Below are 27,045 nucleotides of genomic sequence, written 5' to 3'. Positions count from 1 at the left end.
GTAAACTGTGATGGACAGTGTGGTGCAAACGATATGGTGCACTTTTGTCCCAATTTTTAATTATTGTTTTCCGTTGTTGTTTTTTGGAATGCCAGCTATAAGGTGGAACAGTAAAGGAAGAGATCTTTCAAATGATCTTAAGTCTTCATTTCTTTTAAGGAAAATACTGTGCTTAGTTGTGCTGTTTTTTTGTTCATATTTTCATCGACAAATTTCTTGGTATTTCAGAAATGTAGGTGGATGACTCAGCCAGTGCATGACTTTTAGATAAAAGTGGCTGAGTCATGACTTAGAAACACAAACACATTAGCAGAAGGCTTCCCCATGTTGCCCAATTTCTGGCTTCCACTCTTGACTCCAAGGTCTTTTCATGGAAGAATGGCATCGACAAACAGGATGTTATAAATAACAGTGCAGCAGGTTTCCAATCGTCATCATTGGGAACACTCTAGTCCGTAATAAACCTAAAATAAACACACTTCACTACATCAATGTGCAGCTATAGTGGCCGATTACCATGCTTCAATGTATGATCCATTCATTCAGCAGACCGCATCATTATTAGGATGAAATGCTTGTTGATGTAGGGACACAAGCATTGCTTTACACTGATACACTAACTGTATTAGGGTTAATAAATAATGTTCTCCAGCTGCAGCTGCAGTGCTAATGTAGGATAGAACCGGTTATTTATTCCTGCTTGAGCTGAAGAAAGTAGGCCGTCTTTACATTAGCCTTTGTGTCTAATGTTTTGTGGCGACATCACATCATATGATGATTTGTTATTGTCTTCTTCTTGAGCTTAGGTTGTGTTCATGCAGGCCTATTAAACCCAATGAGACAGCGGGCTTCATGCAAGAACCACTCGTATGAACAGATTTGTTCTTAAGTGGTACATGCGGGTCATAAACCTGTATTAGTAATTGTTTTGGGTCCACTAATATGATTACTGGACACTGCTGAATATGTTCTGATTTCTGATTTGAAGCTCTGCAGTGTGAATTCATTCTTTGTACTCTTTATTACATTTTTTGTGAATGAAACTCTTATGTGTTATCAGAGGGGCAGTTATGCTAATGATCTCAGCACCCACTCATGAACAGTTGGCTTTAGTCAAGTTGAAACAAGCAATTTAACTTTTATACAGTTAAGAGAGAGTGCTAAATCTGACTCATCCTGAGTATGAGCAAACTTCATGGAAAAAAAGGAAGATTTAAGATAAAAAAAATCTAAGAATGTTCTTGCATGAGGCCCTTCCTTTGTGATATTAAGCTATACAGATAAACTTGCCTTGACTAGAGGAAGCCATGCAACTTTTGGCATATATTATAATCTCCATTCCTCCTTTTTCTAAAGATTTTCTCTCCAATACATACCCAAACTCTTGCTGTTTATTATTTATTTGGATCCCCAACAGAAAAAGCAACAGCTGCTCTTCCTGGGGTGTACGAACAAAACAAGGACACAGTGTCACACAGTACTCCCTACACACAGTAGTTTAGTGGCACTGGAGTGAGGAGCTGAGCTATAATCCAGGTCCTCATGTGTAGACGTTTTCAATGACGTAATGGACACTGGGGGGGCAGATAAACTGTTAGTGAATGAATGGATGATGGACCTGTGAGTAGATATAGTATTCACATTTTGCATAATAGCAGTCAACATCATCCCATTCTTGTTATCCTCTCCAGTTTGCCTGCCATACATCAGCTAAAACAGACACTCTGATCTCATTCCTGGGTCGTCAAATACCGACGATGTGTCACGCCCCTCTGTGTCTGGATGGATGGGTCAAACAAACGCAGGACTTTCACTCAGGAGACTGTTGTTTGTGTCCTGTGTGAAACCAAAAGACAACTTTGCCTTATTTTTAAGTTACGTACGTAACATGCTTAACTTCTGTCATATACGTAATGCATTTAACTTCTGTCACGTATGTAACACACTTAACTTCTGTTACTTATGTAACACACTTGACTTTTGCCACATATGTAACACACTTAACTTCTGTTACATACGTAACACACTTAACTTCTGTAACATATGTAAGACACTTAACTTCTGTCACGTATGTAACACACTTAACTTCTGTAACATACGAAACACACTTAACTTTCACCACATACGTAACACACTTAACTTCTGTCACATATGTAACACACTTAACTTCTGTTACATACGTAACACACTTAACTTCTGTAACATACGTAACACACTTAACTTCTGTAACATATGTAAGACACTTAACTTCTGTCACATACGTAACACACTTAACTTCCTTCACATACGTAACACACTTAACTTCCTTCACATACGAAACACACTTCACCTCTGTCACATTCGTAACACACTTAACTTCTGTCACATACGTAACACACTTAACTTCCTTCACATACGTAACACACTTAACTTCCTTCACATACGAAACACACTTCACCTCTGTCACATTCGTAACACACTTAACTTCTGTCACATACCTAACACACTTAACTTCCGTGACATATGTAACACACTTTACTTCCATCACATATGTAAGACACTTAACTTCCGTGATATATGTAACACACTCAAATTCTGTCACGTACCTATTTTAACTTCCTTCATGTACGTAACACACTTAACTTCTGTCACATACCTAATTTAACTTCTGGAACGTACGTAACAAACTTAACTTATGTACGTAACTTAAGTTAAGTAACAAACTTTTTTTCACCCAAACCATGATCTTTTCCTAAACCTAAGTGATGCCAAGGGGTCCTGACCAAGCGTCCATATGTGACGAGTTGGTAATGAGACAGGGTTGCAGCAGCAGCAGCAGCAGGGAGAAGAGGAGCAGTGCTATAAGTTTGAATGTGCCAGCATTCATGTGAAAGCCCAAGTTTTATCCCGCCCTGTGTCCTTATTGCATCCGCTGTGATTTCTGCCTTCCTCTGCGGTGCTCGAGGACTGTCGGCCACAGGCTGATGACTTATTCTCCCTCCCGGAGGATCTGTGTTATGAGACTTAGGGAGGGTTAGTGAAATGGCCATTCCCAGAGCCCAGATTGACAGCACATTATTAAAAAAAGGTGACACACACACACACAGGTGCTCATCCAGACCTCCACTCCTCAAAGCATTCACACACACATGCATAACTACTACACAAGGACATACACATTCCCTTTGCCCTGCAAGTGATGAAAAACAGTCTTAGTATAAAGTGCATTATTATACTTTGTCTTGGAGGGGAAAAAATCCATAATGTAATAACGCAGTGAAAAATCTATAGGAATGCAAGGCTATCCCTCCTGAATAGAAAAAAAAATGCACAAGGCTGACAGAAAAATGCACCTTGTGCTGTTTTGTAATTTTCAAGTCCATTCAACTCCAATTCCAAAAGTCTCCTTCCCTCTCAATGTTTTCCCCCAAACCCAGTGAGCATATGGCAGCTCTTCGGAGACAAATTTGTCAAAGATGAAAATTTAATTAAGATTTAATTTCTTTTTACTATGCCCATCAAGACGTCTGATGCGATAAGGAGATCGATGAATCATCATCCGGAGGGGGTGTGGAGTCAGGGAGGGTGGGGGGCTGATATTTCGTCTTACAATGGCACGAAGAAGAAGAACAGGATTTAAAAAGTGATGAAGAGAGAAAAGGATGGTGGAGATAGAAGGAGGGGAAGTGGGCATCACTCTCTGTCACAGCTAACTCAGCCTTCTGGGGTGGCTCTGTCTCTCTCGCTTTCCCTCTCTCCATCTATGTCTCTCGCCCACCCCCCACCCCACCCGTCTCTCACTTCTCGCTTTCTCCCTCTGTGTAGACAGAAGGAGAGGGATCAGTTTGAGAATTAACCATGGCAGTTCATTTCACTGTAGGGCTGAGGATACTGAGGGAGATAGAAGCCGGCGGTGGAGGGGGGCAGTAACGGGTGGCCTTTGAAAAGTTGATTTCAAGTAGTAAAAATGTATCCTGAATGTTACATTGAAGGGAAAATCCTTAAATGCACTTTAAACTGATAACTGGATTTGGAGAAATGTACTTTTTTTCCCTGCATGCAGTATGTAGTATGTTGAAAGAAGAGATTAACTTAGTTTAGCTTAGCTTAAGTGTTGGATGTCTGTAGGATCAGCAGCAACTCTGCTTAAAGTTAAGGTTTCAAGTAGCTTCAATCCAAACAAGTACAGCCATGTGCACACACACAGACTCACATACAGAATGTGTACATACACTAATGGCCACTGAACAGAACAGATACTGGAAAGCAGTGACAGGCACGTGGCTAATATGCTGCAATCCTCTACATTTAAACACGTTAATGATAGGAAATGCAAATCTGGATTTGCATAAAAAACAAGTTGTGTTAACGGTCACATAAACTGATCAGTTCTTTCTAACTAATTTTATTGAAATATGTTATGTAGTTATTAGATAACAAATGGGACTTTCAAAAGAAGGTCCTTGGTGGAGGTAATAAAGCAGAAGATTATAAAACTGCTTTTGGAATACTTAAAATTTTTGGAAAAATACACATTTGTTTTCTTGCCTATAGCATTAGAACGATACCACCACACTGTCTGTACGCTTAATATTAAGCTACAACAAGGTGACGGCTATGTTCATTTATCACAAAGACTGGAAATAGGGGATAACAGATAACATGGACCTGTCCAAAGGTAAAAAGAAATGCCTACCAGCACCTCTAAAGTTCACTAATTAACATGTTATTTCTCATTTGTGTTAAAAGGACAAGTTATGTTATCTTAAGGGAGATTATTTGCTGTTCTATTTCGTGGCTGGGAGCTGTGACTATCTGGAGACTAAAGGTTCCAGACACACCAAACCCACATCAGAGAACTAGCGGCGACGAAAGGCCAGATGTTGCGCTGCCTCACGTCACCTGTGTCTTGGCCAAAAAGTTTAGCTCGAACACACCGCAAAGACTACGGCCAACAGCTAACCACCACGTACGTTCTGCGGCTGCATGAGAGGAAATAACTCTCCTTGTAATATAATGTTGTGCTTCAACATGCTGAATCTGCCAAGAAGCCTCCGACGCGGGCAGACTATTGCCAACGGGGCAGGATACACCGCAAAAACTAGGCTGACAGATGCTCACCGGTGGCCCGAAATTGGCCGACCGCTGACCGTCTCCTGGATGTTGCTTAATATCTAGCATACAGAGATAGGGCTGGGCAATATGATGATATATATCGTCAAAACAATATAAGAATGTCTAGCGTATTTATTTTTCTATATTGTTTCTATCGTGATATAGGCTAGGCCTATATTTAATTGTTTTTTTCTCTATAATTCCACTTAAAACTTGTGTTAATTTTGTACTCAAGTTCTTAAAATGAGAAAATACTTTCCATTTGTTAAGACTTTAATTCACACAGGAGTAGGCTATATGAAGATATATATCATTATTGAGATATGAAATGGCCTATATCGTGATTGAAGATTTTGGCCCTAAAGAAATGTGTGCTTGGCAACAAAACAAATACATTTTCCAAAATGTAAAAAATTCCCCCAAAAGACGTGAGGCGCTGTTTCACATCTGGAATCATCAGAAGGCTAATCCAGAAACAGGGGGGCTTCATAGTTCCAAACCGTAGCGTTGCTGATTTCTAATGAAAATGTTAATTTGAAAAATGCACAGAAACATATACATTATTCATCAAGAATTTTCAAATCCCTCTGCAGATGACCAACTTTATACTTATTCATCCTATTAAAGATGCATGCTGACCTCACCCAGGGTAAAGGTTTTTATATATGTGGAAAAAAAATTGTCACCAGTGAAAGACAAGCTGAGACTGTTGGAAAGGACAAGCTGCTGAAGGTTGTGACTCGTCTCTACATGGTGACATAAGCTGTTATAGTTCTAAGTTATGTAAGAGGAGGGCGACCTTGCTGCATGGTGACAGCCCTGTAAATGTTCAAGAGTTGAGTTGGATGTCGACTATACTAAAAGATCCTCACCAATCACCCGCAGCTATTAACCCTTTCTGATGATCACACACAAATTGAGTGTTTTTATGCATTATTTCAGAAACTTTTTAGAGATTAAGTCTTCATTTGTTCCGTCTGCAGCTCGATAGCATGAATAGATATCCTTGTCAGGACAGGATTAGGAGACACTTGTTCAGATTTAGCCGGAGCCAGCCTCGGAGTTTACGGATCTCCTTTGATCAAAGCAGTGAAAGGCGTGGACATGCAGTGGATTTCACTGTAATGATTCATCCCCCTGCCCTGGAGAGAAGATCCACATTAGCCCTCCACCGTCTGACTGAAAACCCTGCAGCTCTAAGTCCCGCATGAAAATGAAAAGAAACGCCGTAATATCTGGAGTTGACAGTCACAATAACAATTGTTTTTATGACGTACTGTACACATTTTTCTACCGTTGTTCTCTAATTAGTGTAGTTAAAGCTACCAGATGCTACAGCCTTATTATCAGTCCTCTAGTCCAACTGGGAGGTGCTGATCATGGAAATGTGACCAAACACAAACACACACACACACACTAATTTGCGCAGACATATATACACACATTTAGACTTTCCTGATTAATCTTCCCTCTTGTGCATATAGGAAGTAGCTTTCTATACATATTTCAATGACAATGACTGATAATAAATCTCATTCTTTTGTGAGTGAAGACAAACAACCATGACTGTATATGGGTCTCCCAGATGTGATATGGGACTGAAGATTATGTGGTTTGCACAAGCATAGCAAACTGCATTCAAGAATGAGTTTTTTAAATATTTATTATAGGCATTAAAGTGGTTTAATGAGCCCTGGGTTGCACATTACTAACTAATGCATTAGTGTAATCACAGTACTTTACTAATGAAGCATTCATGTAGTCACATGTGCCAATACAGTGTCGAATTTCAACGAAATTAATGTTTGATTTTTATCTTTTTTATTATTTTCTTAATACAAAATGTAAGTATTCCTTTTAATTTGAGTGTCATTGCTCTTTAAATCTAAATGCAGACCGACTGCTCTGTGTTTTTTCATCAGGCTCACAGCTCTACTGTGTATTCATTTAGCGCCACGCGTGTACGCATCCACACACATAAACACGTTAGCTGCGCACACACAGCTTCACTTCCATCCTCTGCCTCTCTCGCACACGCAACGCCCACTCATTTATGCTTTTATTCCTTTTGCCACAGCTATTTGAATTTCCATTTTACCCCCGTCCGCTTTCTTTTTTCCTCTGTAAAACTCATCGCCTGTTGTTTTTGCATCCCCTCGTTCTTTTTGCCCTTCTTCCCCACCACCACCTTCTTCTTCTTCTTCTTCTGCCTCCGCCTGTTCTCGCTCCATCTCTTGGTGTTGTTTCATGCTCGCGTTTTCTCTCTCTCTCTCCCCCACAACACCCCCAACCACCCCAGAGACCGAGCTTGTTTACTCTGTCTTTTCCACATCTCGGCTCTGTGCAGCTGTGACGGTAATCTTTCTTTCAAATATTTGTTTCTTCCATCTCCAGATTTTTTTTTTTTTTTTTTTTTTTTTTTTTTTATTCCTTCCCCCATAGCTACCACCTCCGACGTACACTTCATTCCTTCCCTGAAATCTTAAACTGTTCTTCTTCCAACTTGGCTCCTGGGCACTTTAAGACTTGCCACCTTCAATTCCGATCTACACATTGAGAGGGAGCGAGCGAGCCGGGCGATCCGGCCGAGGCAAGCCGTAATTTTGCTCCTGAGGAATTCAATCAGGTTGCATGCCCGGCGCTTGTGTTTTGGCAGGCTTTCCGCTGCTAACCAGTTAGCAATGCCTGTCACCATCACTGGGTTCTATACAGCCAAACAGATGATGATGGATTGCTATAAAATGATGGCAGCCAGGGAAAGTAATTACCAACTTTGCCTGCGGTGGAAATTCAGCAGATAAGCCCCTTTCCAGAGAAGTCCAGGTAGCGCCAAGGCAAACAGGTGAAGCACATCGAAGGTCAAAGCAGAATGGATACTGACAGAAACAATGTAATGACTCACACACACACACACACACGCCAACAAATAAATGTGCTCTTGACAGTAGAATCTTGTACATGCAAGGTTGAATAAATGACAGATTAGCTTGTTCACCAAAGAAATGGGATGTACGCCAAAGATTTAGAGCCCATAGACCCATGGGAGAACATTTTATTATTGGTTTCTGATAATCCATTAGCAAGGTTACGGTGATGGGCTTGGATGGGTGACAACATAACTGGAACTGAACCAGTGAAGGATGAACATCAAGCACTGGGACTCTCTGATGTGAGGCTTATTGTAAATCAGTTGAAGCCCCACATGACTCAGACTCTCTACTGTCTTTTTAATGCCCACATTTGTGTGTGTGTTGCATGTGCCGAACCCACATGCGCGCAGATCGTGTTCAGTGAATCGCACACCCCGCGGAGATCATGTTCACCGCCCAGTGGCTCGCGACCGTGGATCCCTGCACAACTCATAAAAATCAATGGAGCACACCGTCAACATAAGCAGCTCCTAATGCTCTTCCTGTGCGATAGGACAAAATTAGATTGGTCCATAATGGCGGGGGCCGGGCAGGTGAAGGGGATTGGAAATGACTGTGATTGAAAATTAATCGAATGACCCGACATGGGATCCTGGACATCTGCTCGAACCCCACAGGTTGTTCATAAAGCGGCGAATAATTGCACCGACAGGCCACTGGTGTTCCAAATCATGACCTGGAAGAAAAGGTTATTTGGCCCTGAACTAGACCAATTGGCAGAGGGGTTATTTGTCAAATGAGTAGTCAATTAGACTTCGTAACATCACTTTTCTTACAGATGGGTTCAACACTTCCTGTCTCTGACATTTAGCTGAAAGCAAACAGCAGTTATTTACAGTCGGTACAGAGCAACACAGTGTACTTTCTCTTAATAAACACCGTTATGAAGTATTTTCTCAGCTCAAACGGTGAATTTGCAGTCTGGTGATGCACACTAATGGAAGTCACCTCTCTCTCTCTCTCTCTCTCTCTCTTTTAGAATGAAGAGAGAGAAGTAATGCTTGGTTAGGGATACTGCCAACATTTGCAGCTTCTAAGCCATGCGTTATATATATTTGGTAAACAAACTGTTAAATCTATTCATTACACTTGGTTTTGTGTTTCTGATTTTAGAAATGCTTCAAGAAAGACACAACTCTCTCTGTGTTGCTCCATGCTCACCACTTGGACAACCCTGTCTCTCAATTACTAATTTAAGAAAAGTATTTTCCTCCTGGATTACGGTCGCAGTTTTAAACAGTTTTAAACAGTTTTAAACAGTTTTAAACAGTTTTAAACACGTGGTTAACCTGAATTCAAACAAAACAAAAACACAACAAAAGTAAAAAAAACATCATGGTTTGGCTTAAAATGACAATTTTTTATCAGCTACGGACATAAATTAAAATAAGTGAACGTTGACTTGGTTTCACACGGGACATGAACAGCGGTCACCTGGGTGTGTTTGTTTGTCCCACCCCCTCACCCGACCTCCTTCCTCCTCGTACTTCCACGGAAAGCATACAAAAGGCACTTACTTAGATCTAAATTAATTAAAAATAGAAATTTAACTTGATTACAGAAACAGGCATGGATGTGGTTACTTCCAAATTAGCAGTATTAGTAGAAATACCAACCAGATAAAGCTTGTAATGGACTCGCCTGTCCACCAGAGGATAGCGTGATAGTGTCACATTTTACCTCACATGAATATTACGAGCAACAAAACGTTATGATGGCCTTAAAATAAGTACGTAACATAATAAAGGTATAATACGTACGTAACAAACGTCACCAACATAACTTAAACACCGGTCTGGAACACTGGTCTGCTGGTTGAAAGTCCTGTGTGTGTGTTCCCCTTTACATTCTACCCCATTACATAACAGTCAGTACAGACTACATGGCGTGAAAATGACACGCCTAAAGCAAGAACGCCGTTCTTATTGCACGCTTTTGCCTATTATCGTGTCATTCACACGCCTTTTTGTGCGACCGGGCTGTAAATACATATATTAATATTTATATTATCTTGTTTTTTCAACAACTTTTTCAGAGGTGGTTCAGCTAACTCATTCCAGCTAATATTGGTATTATAAATTGGTATTGTCCTTCACATCCTGTAATAATCAAACACTATGTCATGTTAAATTGAGGTAGAATGATATTTACTTTCCAGTTTTCTCTGTTCTGTTGTATCAATATTGTGACACTCCAATGCTGCCAAATCAAACTGTACTTGGGGAATATGGTGATTGTGATTGTCCTTGCCCTTGTCCTTCCTGTCTCCTGGTTAGCATCTGCCCACCCCCTTGAGGTTTGACATCCATTACGCTCCTCCTCCATATGTCAGCGTAGCCTCCTGCACTTCACAGCTCTCAGACAGGTCACAGATTTGGCTCCTAAATACAGCTTGCAGGCAGAGATCAGAGGAGGAGTGATTGAATGACAGGAGTTTGATCAAAGTCCACGTACGCAAACACACACTCAGGAAATCCTCATGTTCCCCCCTGAGTACTTGGAGATATTTTGTGACGGCTCCATTAGATGAAAGGCCCCACCAAAAAACCCTGCACAGATTCCTCCTTGCCTCCTCGGCTTCCTCAGCCGAAGGTGCGCTGGTGAGCGGATGACGGGGAGAGAGACGGGAGCGAGAGAGGAAGAAAGCAGCCTTTTCATTTAATTTCTTCCTCTCTGGTTTACGTGGGCGCATTCCTCCTATTGCCCAGCATGCTTCCCCTTCCCGTGGCGAGGGGGTTGTTTGTTTTTGTGGGCAGGCTGCCTTATTGAGGGCAAGGGGTAGAGCGAACAGGAGGGAGGGCCTCCGTTCAAACAGATGATTAGAAAAAGTGGAGCTGGCGTCGACGTCCTAAAAGCAAATTCGTCTGAAAACGAATGGCGACCAAAAATACACCGCCGGTGTGCTCACGTTCCTTTGAAGCATACAGATGCAAACAGAGAGAAATGGCTTTCTGACGCCCGCCTGCGCTTCACGGCGTCTGACGCCGCCACCGCCGCCGTCCTAATTAATTCCCAAACCAAGACGTCGGTGGTTGGATCAGATGGAGTAATGATCGGCGCAAGAAGCCAATGGACGTCTCAATCTCCTCAGATCTGCAGCCAGCCAGCGTCCTGGTGTGGGAGAGATCTGGTCACCATGGGGATGAGACAGACTATATTATCTGCTCAGTGGCTGTCTGGCACAAGGGATTGCATGATGGAAGGAAGGACAGGCAGGCAGCAGGATGAGACATGTCCTCCTATGGCATCAGAGGCAGAGTTTGCCATCTATGATGTAATTTGATATGTTATGTGTGTAATTGTGTTTCTGCGGTCATGTCTCGCGTCTTCGTCGACACATGTTTTAAAGGCCGATGTGCCGGGAAGTGTCTTAAAGCGGTATGCAACTTCAAAATAACTCAAATATTAGTTTGTCTGTGAGCCTGTGGTGTTGGCTGAAATTGGTTTTTCAGTGACGTTGGGGCATTCTCAGGCGTGTACCTTTTGCTGTGGGAGAGGGCAGCAATGACCTTTTCTGGCAACAACAGGGACATCAAAGCAGAAATAATGGAGGAAACCAGGAGAAACCAAAGAAGCGTGAAGCTAAATGTGCAGCAGACAACACTTTCTAGTCACGGCGAAGGCTAGCATTGCTTTAGATGCCAGACTGTGTGTCATTCCAAGTGTATACAGCTCATCAAGATGAACGGCGAGTATTGGGTTGAGACCTCAATCAACAGCGAGGGAGGATGGCAGGACTAACAATACCGTCTCAAGGAGAAATGTTGCAGTTGTTGCCTAAAAGCCAATTTTATACCCTAATTTCAGTTTTCTCTTTCTCTCTTGCAGGTATTCCTAATAACATTGGTCCAGTTAGTAAGTACACGTTACAAAGGAACTATATGAATGCTTGATGCTTTGCTTTGCCTATTGTGCCACCCTTACAACCACCACACAACCCTCAACTTGGTGCCAAGTGTTCATTTCTGATTCCAATCTTCCCCACGAAGGATCACCCAACAACTGTTGACTAGCCTTGTTTTTTTTGGGAAGACAGGAAAGCAATAGCTGGGGGCTATACTGTCATGATGTGGGCATATTAATTTACTTTATCCAGACTCAACTCAACCAGATAACACTTGCCTGGCTCTGCATTCTCTGAATGTCATTTTTTTTTTTTTTCCTTCTCTCCCATGCATTATAAATAAATGGCATCTAGACTTTATTAAAGTGCCAAGACCTCTCTGGCAGTATAATGTCACAGGAGGTCATTTTAATATGAGCCGCAAGCGCCTCGGCTGGTATTATCTTCGTCAACCAGTAGCCCCTTAGGAGGGGGAGGAAGACGAGAGGTGCCATGTCTCAAGTTACCGCTGCCTGGAAGGCTGTGTGATGCAGGAACCATAGGATTGTATTGAACAAGTCAAAGTGCATTCACAGCCTGGCTCAATTCTCTTTATCTTTTTCCTCATTGCTCTGTTCTTAGTGAGTATCCTCTGTTCCCGGGGTAGCAGATTGATTAGCAAACTGCCCCCTCCCCGTCTGATCCTGGACCCACATAGACTGAAGGGTTAAAGAGACATGCAAGTTTTTTGAGAAATTGGCCCCAATGATCAATTTACCTGTTAAATGATGATGAAGACACAATGACACAAGTCATCTCTACTGTAGCTGCAATATTGTTGGCTCTGATGCTCCATGCTAACACTTTAGCATACACTGGAATGAGATATGAAGTCTATTATCTTCATTAAAAGTATTGACCTTCAGTAGTGAGATGTTGTTAGTGGCTTTCATGAAATTGTCTGTAGATTTAGCAGCCCTGTCTCCTACAAAATTACATTCCCATACAATTAAACTGCGTTCTCAACTACGTCTCGAACATATTTTCTCCTGCATTATGGTTGCAGTTTTAAACAGTTTTAAACACGTGGTTAACGTTGTAAACAAAACAAAAAACACAACAACCCTACTAAGTTAGGTTTCGGCAACAAAACTACAGGATTAGGTTTATTAAAAAAAACATCATGGTTTGGCTAAATGACTACTCAAGTGAACGTAGCGGTCGCCTCCGTATTGGACTTTCTCACTTGTTACACTCGTTATAATTCCACGTAACTTTCAATAACGGTCACTCTATGTACTACGTCACATGCTCTGCGTGGTGTTCGTTTTACTACATAACTTGCTGCAGCCGTCCACGGTGTTGTTCCGCGGACTATCATTACAAACCAGGCGGCTACCTCCGGGTCTGAAAAGTGAAGCCAATAAAAAAGTGCCTTAAACCTGCATTGTTTCTAACGGCCAGCAGGGGGCGACTCCTCTGGTTGCAAAAAGAAGTGTCATTGTATAGAAGTCTATGAGAAAATGAGCCTACTTCTCTCTTGATTTATTACCTCAGTAAACATTGTAAACATGAGTTTATGGTCTCAATCGCTAGTTTCAAGTCTTCTTCAATACAGCATGATGTTCATTTAGTAAATTATGGTCCCATTTAGAGTCAAATAGACCATAAAGCAGGGGATGCTTTAGAGCGGGACTACCTTGTGATTGACAGGTAGCTACCACGTCGTTATCCAGTCTGGGAGTTGTCCGCGTTTTTGTTGTAGAACTTTAACCCTTTCACAGTGTGTTTTCAGTTCATGAAAGTCAATTATAACATTTTGATCCACTAAAAATGTTCTATTCAGCATTCGGTTGTACTTAGCTCCACCCTCTCGTTTCATTTCTGTTTGCAAAAAACAAAGATGGCAACGGCCAAAATGCCAATTCAAGGCTTCAAAACGTCAGTCCACAAACCAGTGGGTGACGTCACAATGACTACGACCACTTCTTATATACAGTCTATGTTATAAACTTATTTGTGATGCGTCAAAGACAAACGTAATCCATTTCCTTACAAACAAAACCAAAATTGAGAATGCAGTTAATTGGATGGTAACATAATTTCCGACAGATTAGATATATATGAAAAAAAGAAGATACACGTTCGACTTAATTACCACTTAACTTAAAGGAATAGTCAGTTCAACATTCTCAAAATGTTGAACTATTTTTAAGCTTTGTTATAAGTGCTTATTTTCAGATTTTCAATATAATATTAGTGGCTTACTTTCACTCAATATACATTTAAGTGTTACCAAGTCAAGTTCTACGCACCAAGGGACACATGGACGACACATGCACACTTGTTTTCATCATTTAAGGGCTAAGATGATCGCTGGGCAAGTTTCCCAAAACGTGCTGTGTGAGACACAGATTATTCCCAGGTGGTTTTTAATCAGGCTTTAGAGCGGAAGTGAACACTGGTTGTAAAATCTGATGCTATGTCATGAGTCAGAAATGGACATATGGCCAAGAAGACCAAACCTCCCCCTCCCTCCCTCCCTCCCAATCTTCTACTGCTTACCTCCCTCACCACCTCCAGAAATGAGCTTCCCCTCCATGCATGGCCTGACGAGAGCTCAGTGTGTGTGTGCATGCTCCTCATACATGCTGTATACACATGCATACATATTCACCTCAGTCCTCTCCGTCCCATCCAAACGCCAGGCCGGACCACATCCAAAGGCTGACCTCAAATCCTTCACGGGGAGTGTGCATGCCGATAAGTGTGCGTGTGCGTGTGTGTGTGTGTGTGTGTGTGTGTGTGTGTGTGTGTGTGTGTGTGTGTGTGTGTGTGTGTGTGAGCGTGTGTTTTGGGGGAGGGGGGAGGGGTGATGTAGAGAGGACACTCTGACAAACCAAAGTCTTCACTTCTCATCCAGATTGGCCCACAGGGATTTAGAGTTCTCACGAATGGCTGTCTTGTCACAGCAGCAGCCTCCCAAAGAACCGGCACAACACTAAAAACCTAATACACTTAAGAGGAGGATTTTCAGTGCAAACACAAACCAATTTGATGTCTGCGTTATTAATAAAGTAAGGATAGAGTGGACAAAAAAAAAAGGTTAGGAGGTCCTTGAGGTTCTTAAATGGACTGGAAGCAAAGCCGTTGTGGAAAAAGAACGAAAGCACAGCACTTTTCATGTTGTTGTTTGAAGGTAATTGAATTCCTTATTGACTTTTCTCAATTCTATTTCAAGTTGATTAAGCCGGGCAGAATTGCCTAATGCGCACCATTAAAGTGAAATTAATATTTTAAAAAACAATTCTGGCTCTGCAAGATTGCATTCCATTACGGGTATGGCATTGATTAAAATCCGTCACCACTCATTTACCTGAATATTCCCCGTAACAAAATAATTAATGGAACCCAGATGTGTGTTACATCCAATCAATAGCCGACACAGAATCATTAAAAATGAACTTACTTTACCAATTAGACGTTATGGATCCGGACAGTGCAGTTTGCTCATGCGTGTTTTTAATTTTTTTTCTCCAGATTAGGCATACTTTGTGTCGTCGTCTTAGATTAATTGCTCGCGTCCTCGCGAGTCAGGTTTGTTTTTGAGCAAACAGCTTCACCGCTAAACGCTTAACAGAGGATCTAAATTCAGATAAAGAACAAGGGGACTTGACAATTTACAAGAGATAAGACCTGAGTTTGAGCGGTGATGTTTTGTGCCCTTTTTCTCTTTATTTGCTAATCTGTCATTTTCAAAGAGCCTCTCATGGAGCGACTCGAGTGACTTTAACCCGCCGGAGATGTCGCAGTCGTCACCGATGCCAGAATCCCCCAGCAGGATCCATTGTGAAACATTTTGTGGGGAGATAAAAAAAAATGAAAGAACAGGATGAGACAGGAGATAGTGCATGATAGTCTTTTGTTCGTGGCGTTTTGAAATCAATGATGTTAAAAGTGATTGTCACGGTGTGTAGACATGCCAAACTCAAAGCTAATGTATCATTTAATTCCAATGCAGTAGTAGAAAAAACGTCGAAAATGTTTTAAAGGATTCGGCCCGAACAGCAGCCGTGTACTCGACTCACACATAGTTGGGTTAACAGGCGTCTTGCCAAGACACCGCTGGATGTTAATTACCCAAGATTGCATGATTCATGGAGTCAATAGGGAAAGGACAGAAAGATCAAGTGAAGAGATGAAGGGGGCACGACGAGGAAACTTATCCGTATTCCTCCCTTTGCTTGACTCCTCTCCATTTCCAACCGCAGAGTATTTCCCTGACACGGAAATACGGACTTGTATGTAATTATGAGGTTATGCTACCCACAGCAATCCGTCATTCCAAGTCCCAACACCTGCCATTATTTATTCATTGTTATTCCTCCACCAGAAATACACTGTAATTAGATATTGATTGCATAGTCAATGTGATGAATTAAACAAAATGCCCCCTAACTTCTCCATTTGCTATACATAGTTTAGACCCGCTTGCATAAATCACGACTTAAACGCTAAGCTTAAGAGGGTTTTTTATCTTTTTTCTCTTCTTCAGTTTTTCACTCATCATCGCCATCGCCATGAACATACACATACATACACAGCCAAGCCCATGGAAGTCACACGAATTACATACAACGTCTCTCCAATGTCTCTTTAGCGGGTCTTTGGATGCATTTTGCTCGTCCATGTCAGCCCTGCCCCCATTGTATTTGCTGTTTCCCTGATTTTACTGATTCAAGTCATGCTGGACATGTCCATGTCTCCAGTTGTGTGTGTACACTACCACGTAGTCCCCCACCACCCCCCCTCTAGAATATCTGTAAAGTGCATCACACAAAGTGCACATGAATAACTCCTGGTTTCTCTCAATTGCACGCAGTTCGGCCGAATGTGTCATCCCTAGGTGTCGCTAACCGAAAAGAAGGTAGGCATCTAAGAATATGCAACAATTATGTTTTTTCACAGATTCATTTGTTTGCATAGAAGCAAAAAAAATAAAAAAACTCTTAGAGATAAGTATTTGTGGGTAGTATCTTCCCCCGTTTCCTATCTTGGTTATTTTCCTAACAAACCACAAAAAAAAAAACGTCCTCAGCCTGCTTGTCTTGTTCATGATAAAGGGTTTTGGCTCCTTCAGCGGAGGCTTGTGCATTCACGGGGCACTCATGTTGCAACACGCTGCAGCGCCGTACATTATCCTCTCAATGTGTGCACTGTACATTTATACACACACTCGATTTTAATTAGGTGCGGAGCTTCCAGGGTTTCTCGTCCCCATCTTAGCGCATCGGGAAGAAAAGCAGGACAGGTTTCACTGTGAGGTTTTTTTTTTTTTTTATGCAGATTGATGTTAGACTCATCTCAGCTTAATCCAACGTGCAGATGTGATGTGCAGCCACCTCGCGAGCAACTAGCACACAACCGCTCGGCTCTGTGTTTCCATGACTGCAGCCAAGCGCACACGGTGTATGTGTCAGGGGCTTATGTCACGCAGTACAATGGCAGAGGCTGGGCCCTATTATTTCTTTTTTTCCCTACTGTTTGTTTTATGACCGGAAAGGAATCAAGGGATTGATGTGTTCACTGCTAGCCAGTTTCCCTGCCCACGCTCCTGTGCACAAATTTATAGGGTGAGAATTCTTGGCTGGCCTCCACCGAGGTGGAGAGTAGTTTGTCAGGGGATAGTTTCTGTCTGGGGAAACATCCACAGAGGCTTTTGAATTATACAAAGCACTTGTTAATGAAATGAAGCATAAAAGAAGCACCATAATATTTGAATTGTTCGGCATCTTAGGCGTTTGTAACAGATGCTGCTACACGCAGCCAACTTCACTTTGGCAATGTCACTCCTTATTTCCCAAAGCCATCATTCATCCCTTTTTTTACAGTTACATTTATTATTATTAAGCATGATGCTCAGTATTCTTAATTCTCTGACATTACATGCTTTACATTTAATTGCAATATCATGTTTTTTTTGTTTTGTTTGTTTCTTCTTTTAATTTGTCTAGTAGCTCCTCAGGTTGCTTTGTCCACTGCCCCTTCTGTCCACGTTGCAAACAGCAAGCGAGGTAGGAGCTGGAATTCATACATTGCCCACCCCAACCCCTAACCCCCAACCCCAGATGACACCCGAGCCTTCTCACTGTATGTTTCTGTTTAACTGTAAGCCCCCTAACCCCTTGCAGCACTAACCCCAACGCTAGGGCCCGGTGTATCCATATCTCCAGCCCAGATCTGGACTGATGGGTTTCACCATACATTGAGGATTCATTCGTCTATGGAATCGTTTCTAAACACTATAAAAGTCCCTTGGAATCCTGTTCCGGTGCAAATAAAGTGGGTGCTTGAGACAACAACTATTTTTGGGAAAACATGTTTCCGAGACGCAAGAATTTTTATTCCCCGTGCGTGCATGATTTATGACCTTAGCCTATTTCTGGAAAGGAGAGATTATTTGTCTTCTGAGAGTATGTTTGCGAGAGTGAGGCATCTAATGTAGGAGATCTTAGCTTACACTCGGACAAGACTTTCTGCTTCAGGTGAAAGGTAGAGTGGAGTAGACTCGCTGCTCCTTCATTTCCAAGCCTTGTCGGGTTGTTAGCGGCCGGACGGAGAGACCTGACCTCAATACAGATCCTTAATAACCACAATCCCTTGGACGAAAGCCCCGTCCGCCACCCCCCTACTCTGGATCCGTGGGCTTTCTGTCCAAGCGGCTGCCAGTGAGGCTTATGGGTCACATCTGTCTGCGCTGTGACACGTGGTGTCAGTGGTCACTCAGCGTGGCAGACTGATCCTCACTCGGAGAGAGCAGAGCTGGGACTGCACCCCTCCCATCCTGCACCCCCTTTAGGCCAGAGCTGCCAGGGAGTAGTCACAGACTGCAGCATGAGGTTTTACAGTCCAGCGCCAACTCCAGATATATCTAATTTAGCATGACATAACACTGCCTAGCAGGCGATGACACACTCTCTACCAGCGCTACTCAGCATACGCTCACTTGCCATATTGACTGCTTTCAGTACAAGTCCTAATAAGCCTTTAAAAACAACTATCCAGCCAGTTTTGGACATATTCGTTGGATGACAAATTTTGGAATTCATCATGCATTTCATCACAGAGGGTTTGCGATATGTAGCGCCATTGAAAGGTTCATCCCAAAACCATATTGACCATTCAAGAGATCAATCAGATGACAGTTTCAAAAACTCCCCCAACACCATTCCCTGAGTTGAAGGATCCATTTCATCCATGGTTTGACGTTGCCTTTCGCTGTGTGGTGTTCCCGATGTGACCGTGTGTCTCTGTGTCATCATTTCCGGAGCCTCGTGTTGTGGTGTGCTTGACGTGATGTGACCTCTTCGAGTCCTAACGCCGTGCTTCTTTGTGTGGTGTCTTCTAACTCTGGCTGTGCCCATGTCAGACTAATCATGAGTTCCCTCCCATCACTTCCCCGACATCGCCTCCCCTCACAACGCAGTGTCCATTTTTTTAACCTTGCATGCAATGGCGTCTCGCTCAAATTCTTGCTAACCCCAACCGCCGTCGCACTCGCAGCAACAGCAACAATGCCAACACTCCCTACCGCGTCTCTCTCTCTCTCTCTTTCTTTCTTTCTCTCTTCCCTTCACACTCTCTTTGAAAGACTGCGAATGCTTCGGCCACTCCAACCGATGCAGCTACATCGAGCTGCTAAACACCGTCATTTGCGTGAGCTGTAAGCACAACACTAGGGGCCAGCACTGCCAGCTATGCAAGCTGGGCTACTACCGCAATACCTCGGCAGAACTGGACGATGAAAATGTGTGCATAGGTTAGTCCCCCTCCCGAGCCCCTTTCACTGCTTTCACACAAACACTTTTCTGCCTCACCTCCTGTCTTTGACTCGTCACCAGAGAAAGTGTCATCTTTCATCTTCATCTTCATCATCCCTCCTGCCTCCATGTCTTTCAGTGGTCTCCACATATTCCTGTTTTGCGTCTTCTTCTGCTTTCGCACAATGGTGGAGTGTTTTATGGAGGATGCTCGCCATTCAGCTTTAGTCAGACACGCACTATCATAATGCTCGAGTGATTTTCAGTCATTCCTTCCAGGCATGGTTTAAATAACTATACACTGATTTGGGCTTGATACAGTATTATGTTTAGCTAGATGCTAGCTTGTGTTTATTGATGTAGTGCACTGCAAGTGGTTTCTAGCTGCTAGCTTGTATTTATTGATGTATTATGTTTCAGTTGCATGGTTCCAGCAGCTAGTATTTAAGGGGCATAAAGTGAGCCAAGCATTGATTAAAAGCTAGGATGATCTGATTTGCAGATAGATATAGAAAAATAAAAGCATGTGCACAAACTAATGGAAACACCTAAAACTGTCTCATGTTTGTAGGTTAAACATGAAGCCAAAGCCAGCGGCAGGTCAGGATAGCTTTGCAAAAGACTGGAAACAAGGGTAAACAGCTAGCCTGGGTCTGTCCAAACACTGGTGCCCCAATGTCCGAACAAACCGCAGCAAAAGTTCCCTCTTGGAGGCCCCTTTGGTAGATAAAACATGATAAAGTGCCCTCTAGGGCGCCCTTCCAGTAGAGACAAGAGAATGTAATGCCCTCAAGGGTGCCCTTTCAGTAGAGAAAACATGATGAAGTGCCCTCTGGGTGCCTTCTAGTGGAGAAAAGATGATGAAGTGCCCTCTAGGATTCCCTTCCAGTAGAGAAAACATAATGAAATGCCCTCAAGGGGTCCCTTCCAGTAGAGAAAAGATGATGAAATGCCCTCTAGGATCCCCTTCTAGTAGAGAAAAGATGATGAAATGCCCTCTAGGATCCCCTTCCAGTAGAGAAAACATAATGAAATGCCCTCAAGGGGTCCCTTCCAGTAGAGAAAAGATGATGAAATGCCCTCTAGGATCCCCTTCCAGTAGAGAAAACATGATGAATTGCCCTCTGGGGTTCCCTTCCAGTAGAGAAAACAGTTCCCTCTTGGGCAGTGGTTCCCAAAGTAGTGTCTGGGGTTTCAGCGGTCCCCACCAAAAATTCCATCCATCAAGTAACACAATGGCCAAATGTATGACTATTTTGGTCATGGGTTTCATACATTTTCTGTTATCAAACATCTCAAATGGGGGACCCTGGACAAATTCTTATCAAATTGGGCAGAGCTGTTTCCTTCTGTTTCCCATCTTCATGCTAATATTTCCCAAAATGCCATCCTAAGTAGCTATATCATTTGTGAGCAAGGGACATGTAATTTTACTATTTATCTTGTAACCTCATTAATATGACTCACCTGTGAAGACAGATCACCTTTGTGATGTCAAAGTTAAAAAAGGCCATTTTCATCTGGTGTTTCTGTTATTTTGTCCATGACCTTTAAGCAGGCATTCATACACTGCATCATCTGTTTTTCTTATGTGTAAGAATGTGTGAAAATTGCATTTCACATAGTTCCTAAGGCGATAGTTTGGTTCCCTATTGGATTCTTTAGCAAGCATGTGGAGTGTGAGTTCTCGGTGCTCAGTGCCAGGTGCATTTGTGAGTCCTGATGGGGGGTGGGGGGAATCTGACAAGCGACAAGAGTTCTGAGAGAAATGTCGCAGGGAAGTCACACCGCCAGTCAGAGGTGCCACGCAAGTGCATATGTCATATACATGAAATGGCCTCAAGAGTAGCAGCTGAAAGCCGTCACAAGGCGGTAAGAGTCACCGAGGCGTTACCTTGTGCCAAGCTCGCCGTCACCCTGCCTCTCTCTCACTGACCCCCCCGTTTGTCACTTGCCGTCACCTCTCCTCCTCTTGCCTGACCCCCGGATGTCACTCGGGTGCAGCCACGTGCAGCCAGCGCAGCCACAGAAGGTGCAATGTGATGGTCAGGGACTGTCAAAATAGGTGTCACTTTGACTGCAGAGTGCTCCGGCCCGCTGTGGAGAGCTGGAAGGTCAGTTGAGCGTAGGACACCAGAGACTTGACAGGTTGTTTTCAGAAAGAAGAGAAGGTTTTTAAGGATATTCCAAATCGAATTGTGACTACTTCTGTTAATGATAGAGGCATTTGAAGATGCCAAATTCTTAGATTATATTCACATCCGTTTAAGAGAGAGTTAAAGAACATATTACAACAATGCCCATTTCAATGTGCTGTACTCTCATTCCTCTAAAACCGTCACATTCACTCTGTCTTTATTTCTTGCCATTATCCATCTGATACCCTCTCATCACATTTCCTCTCTCCTCTTTCCATCTTTTTTCTATCTCTACCTATATGAATGACTCAGATTTTGGAAAAAGCATGTGCAGATTAGCCCACTTTGTTCATCTTAAATCAAAGCTACTGATAATGCTTTGCATATTTGCTCATTGCACGTTGTATAGCTACAGTATGTAACAGTAAAGTAGTTTCTATAAGACATACATATACGTAATATTACAAATATGCCGTCAGTCATTCTTTTCTCATTCTGTTTCCATTACTGTTGAAATGGTAGCATTTTATCCTGTATGAGTCTTTAAATCTATTTGAATTTTTTTTGCCAGTTATAAATAATCAAGCACCTTCTTGTGAGCTTATTCGAGGAATGTGGTCCGCGCTGTGAAAATCCTAGACCGTGTGCCGGGAAGTCAAAGCACCACCCTGTTTCCAGCCTCTGTGTGTGTGTGTGTGTCTTGTTTTTCCAGAGTGTAATTGTAATCCCTCTGGCTCAGTCAGTGATCGCTGTAATGGCACAGGATTTTGTATATGTAAGGAGGGCACTACAGGGCCTAAGTGTCAGCAGTGTCTACCCGGCTATTTGTGGGACGATGGCTGCAAATGTAAGTAGAACCACAAACCTCCCCACGCAGCACACCTCTATTCTCCACCTTCAGCTCTGCTATCTCTCTCTGATTTCCTCTTCTTCTCTCTCTGTGTGTGATTCCTGCTTTGCCTGGAAGAATGTGCTGCACATGCGCAGGACGGCCCAGCTGACAAATACAGACCTATAGCCCATAACCCGAGCTAACTCGATACACCCAAGCCGTTTGATTCACCTGCATTTCACACTTTCTTGCGGCTGCGTTAACACGATGTAATATCAGCAGGTGCCCTGTGTGGCTCAAATAGAGAGAGAAAAGCAACGGCATGGCGGAACGCATGCTGCTCGGTAACTCGGTTATCCAGCCATGTCGCACCACCAACAAAAACAACAGCTGAGTAAATATTGACTGCTTGACAGGCTGCCTGTGATCTGTTTGAGTAGCCATCGCCCCCTCACCAGTCCACAGCAGGACAATGTCATCCAACACTAACATTTTTCAAAGGAGAATGCAGGTCATTTTGAGTTCCTGCCCATTTATTACTGTCCACCGTTTATATTTCCCCCGGCCATTTGGCAATGCATGCCCTGTGTAGTCATTTGTTTTCAAATGTCACCAATTTGTCATTGTTTTTTCAAGTCAAACTTCTGTGACAAACCTACAGGAGGTAGCCATAATAAAGTACACACCTCGTGAGGAAGGATTTCAGCTCTTTGGCAGTTAAAGAAAGAACTTTGAGATGCAAAATCACCATTACAAACACTGTTTATGCTGCATATTTTCTAACTAATGCATGTGTAGTTTGGGCACAGATGATTTGGCCTCTTTGGAGCAATCTTACTCGTCTTGTGCCGGTTGCAAAACTCACATCAGACCAGCTAATAATTGCCGCTAATTAGCATTTGACCAACCTCACCCATCGTTGTGTCAACTGTGATTAAGTTACTTCAGATTTATAGACCTTCTCCACGAGGTGGTGACATCTATTTGCCTCCCTCCTGTAGCTCAACATTAATCTCTGTCCGGGCTAACAAAGGCGTCCTAAATACGGCGCCTCAACATTGTGAGGTGACATGATTTTGAGGGATTCATTTCTAGTGGCGGCCTCTATTTCTTCCTATGGATGTAAGGGGATATAGCCAGTGTTATATTATCACAGAGAATGTCAGCAATTGGTGAAAAGTTTGTGACGTATACATCCAATCACGGAGCCTGAAATGTTATGTGATCCAATCAGAGGTACACCCCAAACACCCAACTCAGGCACAGCATGAGAAATGCACAACATAAACTCTTAGAAAAGATAAACGACGGCTTCATCCGTTTTGTGATGAATCATTCAAACATACAGAGATAGGTATTGAGGAAAAATTATTATAAATATAGTTTTTTTTTGTATGAATATTGAAAAAAAGGAGGGCTTCCATAGTTGAGTTAGAAGATTTCTCCATTTTAACAATACAATACCACAAAGACTTTATCTAATGCACTATATGAAGCAGTATATGCCGCCTGACAGGAACATACTTAGAAATAATACCAGTCCTCAACTATCTGGCCTTTGTTAGTCTGCCACATGTAAATAGTGCTCTAAAGTCAGGTGCATATTTTAGCACATCCTGACAAAGATGGATATTCATTAAGATGCACTGTTTTTGACTAATATATTCATTGTGTATAGTGTGAGTAGGAACTGTCAGCACACACATCTGTTTCTACACAAAAGGTGGAGGTGATGGCATACAATAGGTTGGTATGGCTCATCACATCACGTGCTGTCATATGATAAATGGCTAACACGTTATAATAACCATCACTTAGCCTATGAATGTTAAGTTAAGAGTTGTTTTACTGTTTAACTAACAATGAAATGATAATAATATTTAAAAATTATTAGTATTGCTATAATTTCTCTTATTTTATCATTAGTTTATGTAATATGAAATAATTACTTTATAAATGATGTATTGCATCATAGCTGATAACAATTACATTCTGATTACATTAGTACACTATCAATTAACAGTTTATTGTTGCACATATAATATATATACTATATTAAGTTTTTGTTAATAATTATCTGTTAATAACTTATCAATTATAATATTTAATTGCAATTAACTGCATGGTTGCCCATAGTTAATCACGATTAATCAAATTGTTTATGTGTTCTAAATGTACTTTAAAGGGTGATTTGTCAAATATTTAATACTCTTATCAACATGGGAGTGGGCCAATATGCCTGCTTTATGTATGTATATATTTATTATCGGAAATCAATTAACAACACAAAACAATGACAAATATTGTCCAGAAACCCTCACAGGTACTGCATTTAGCATAAAAAATATGCTCAAATTATAACATGGCAAACTCAACAGCTCTCAGTGTGTCAGGGTGCTGACTTGACTATGACTTGCCCCAAACTGCATGTGATTATCATAAAGTGGGCATGTCTGTAAAGGGGAGACTCGTGGGTACCCATAGAACCCATTTACATTCACATATCTTGAGGTCAGAGGTCAAGGGACCCCTTTGAAAATGGCCATGCCAGTTTTTCCTCGCCAAAATGTAGTATAAGTTTGGAGCGTTATTTAGCCTCCTTTGCAACAAGCTAGTTGGCACCAATGGATTCCTTAGGTTTTAGTTTTCTAGTTTCATATGAAGTATCTTCGCTGTAGCTTTAAAACTGAGCAGGCTACAACCTTAAAATTGCAAATTGCATTAAAGGAATTAGTGGCGTTAAAACTAATTTGCGTTAACTCTGACCTGCCTAATAATTACCGAATGTATTTTTGTATTTTATAAACCTTTAAGAAATAGTAAACATTACATAGATAGATGGACTAGAAACCAATTATTAACCATTGACAAAGTATTAACTATTTATCTAAATAATGTTTATAGTCGCTATACAGAGTATTCATTAACCATTTAACAAGATATTATAATCATCAGTTGCAACTTTATAATCTAAATAATGTTTATTGACGGTTTACAAACCAATTATTAATCATCAACAAAATGTTACAAACGTCTGGTCCATCTATCTATGTAATGTTTATTGATGTTTTACAAACTATTTCTTAAAAGTTTACAAATAATTGAATGAGCATTAACAAATACTGATGTATATAGTATGGAATGTTATAATGTGTACAACAATAAAACTGTTTAAATGAGTAAACATTAATTTAATAATTTCATTATTTGTTAACAGTAAAATAACTAATAACTAAGTTTAGTTAACTATTAATTTACCATGTATAAATGATGGTTATTATAAAGCGTTGCCGATAAATGCATATATACACACTCACTACTCGGTGGCGTTCTGACTGCTGAGCTGTGCAACAGCAATAATCAAGGTAACAAGAAAAGAAAAAAAGAAAAAGTGCAAAGAAAACATGTTGTTTTTATGCAGGGCCGAGTCCAACAGATGGGAAGTCACAGAGCACATAGTGGATCAGTAGTTTTATTTGTCAGATTAGCTATGAAGCTGTGATTAGAAAATCAAACAAACATTATTGTGTGAAGTATTTGAATGTTCTCAAAACTTCTAAGCCTCAAACTCCCACTCTTCCTACGACGAGACTGAAGAGGTTTAAGAAATACTGCAGAACTTGATAATGTGCAAAATATAGAAATGCAACATGGGGACGTTTTATTTACATGAGTAGAGATTCCTCAATTTATTTTTATTTCAGTTAGCATGTTTTACTACATTTCCCAGAATGCCTTTCAGGGAAAGAAATGTGTTCTTTGTGCTGCACATGTGTGATAGTGATCGCCATATCAGAAAGAGAAAAAGGAGATCGCTGCGTACTGTAGTGTTATATTTGGCCCTAGTGAAGAGTACTCTGGGTTTTGCACTCTACTATACTGACAACCTGCAAAGATGAAAGCCCTGACTGCATTGCATTCTGGTCTACTGAGGCCACGGTGGAGAAATGAATATTTCTGCACGAGCTATGGATTCTTCCATGTATTGTTGTTGATGTAGCTAAAATAAATCCCTCACTGCTCTGGCAATAACTTAAAAAGCCAGTTTTCCACGGGAATTAGGGAAAAGAACTGGGACCAGAGTGGTAAATACACACAGGTGTTTAAGGTGAATTTGTTCATACGTTGGCTGCACGAAATGTTTTCCACAAAATGGGAAACCCCTGAAATAATGCCCCAAGGAGCTCTAGTTATTCCTCGACAGAAATAGTTTGAAAACTTTTCCGTCTTGACCTCCCATTGCTTCCCCGCCGCTGCAGTATTTATGTGCATGGACATGACTCGATCTGCATGCAGACTGAAGAATGCAATTAAAACTCAAATCTCTCGTCAAACACATCGCAGTCCCAGACAGGCACACCTAGTTCATCGGCCCCCTCTCTAAATATTATCACTCATATCAAAAGCA

The 27,045-nt window shown here is 41.7% G+C and overlaps 1 protein-coding gene across 5 annotated transcripts in view; it reads left to right on the top strand.

Annotated features, from left to right (window-relative positions):
* Nucleotides 1–27,045, top strand: part of ntng1a (netrin g1a) — a 327,372-nt gene that overhangs the window by 293,055 nt on the left and 7,272 nt on the right. For 3 of the 5 annotated variants that reach the window (XM_074621565.1, XM_074621566.1, XM_074621567.1), the window contains 5 exons: nt 11,853–11,879; nt 16,730–16,774; nt 17,862–17,921; nt 19,499–19,666; nt 22,518–22,652. In XM_074621565.1, the coding sequence (XP_074477666.1) occupies nt 11,853–11,879; nt 16,730–16,774; nt 17,862–17,921; nt 19,499–19,666; nt 22,518–22,652 (435 nt within the window). The remainder of the gene's footprint in view (nt 1–11,852; nt 11,880–16,729; nt 16,775–17,861; nt 17,922–19,498; nt 19,667–22,517; nt 22,653–27,045) is intronic. The other 2 variants (XM_074621568.1, XM_074621569.1) reach the window with 2 other exon arrangements.

The sequence above is a fragment of the Sebastes fasciatus genome, chromosome 21 (assembly GCF_043250625.1).
Source record: "Sebastes fasciatus isolate fSebFas1 chromosome 21, fSebFas1.pri, whole genome shotgun sequence".
NCBI lineage: Eukaryota > Metazoa > Chordata > Actinopteri > Perciformes > Sebastidae > Sebastes > Sebastes fasciatus.
Note: the sequence above shows the minus strand (reverse complement) of the source record. Positions and strands in the feature narration are given on the sequence as shown.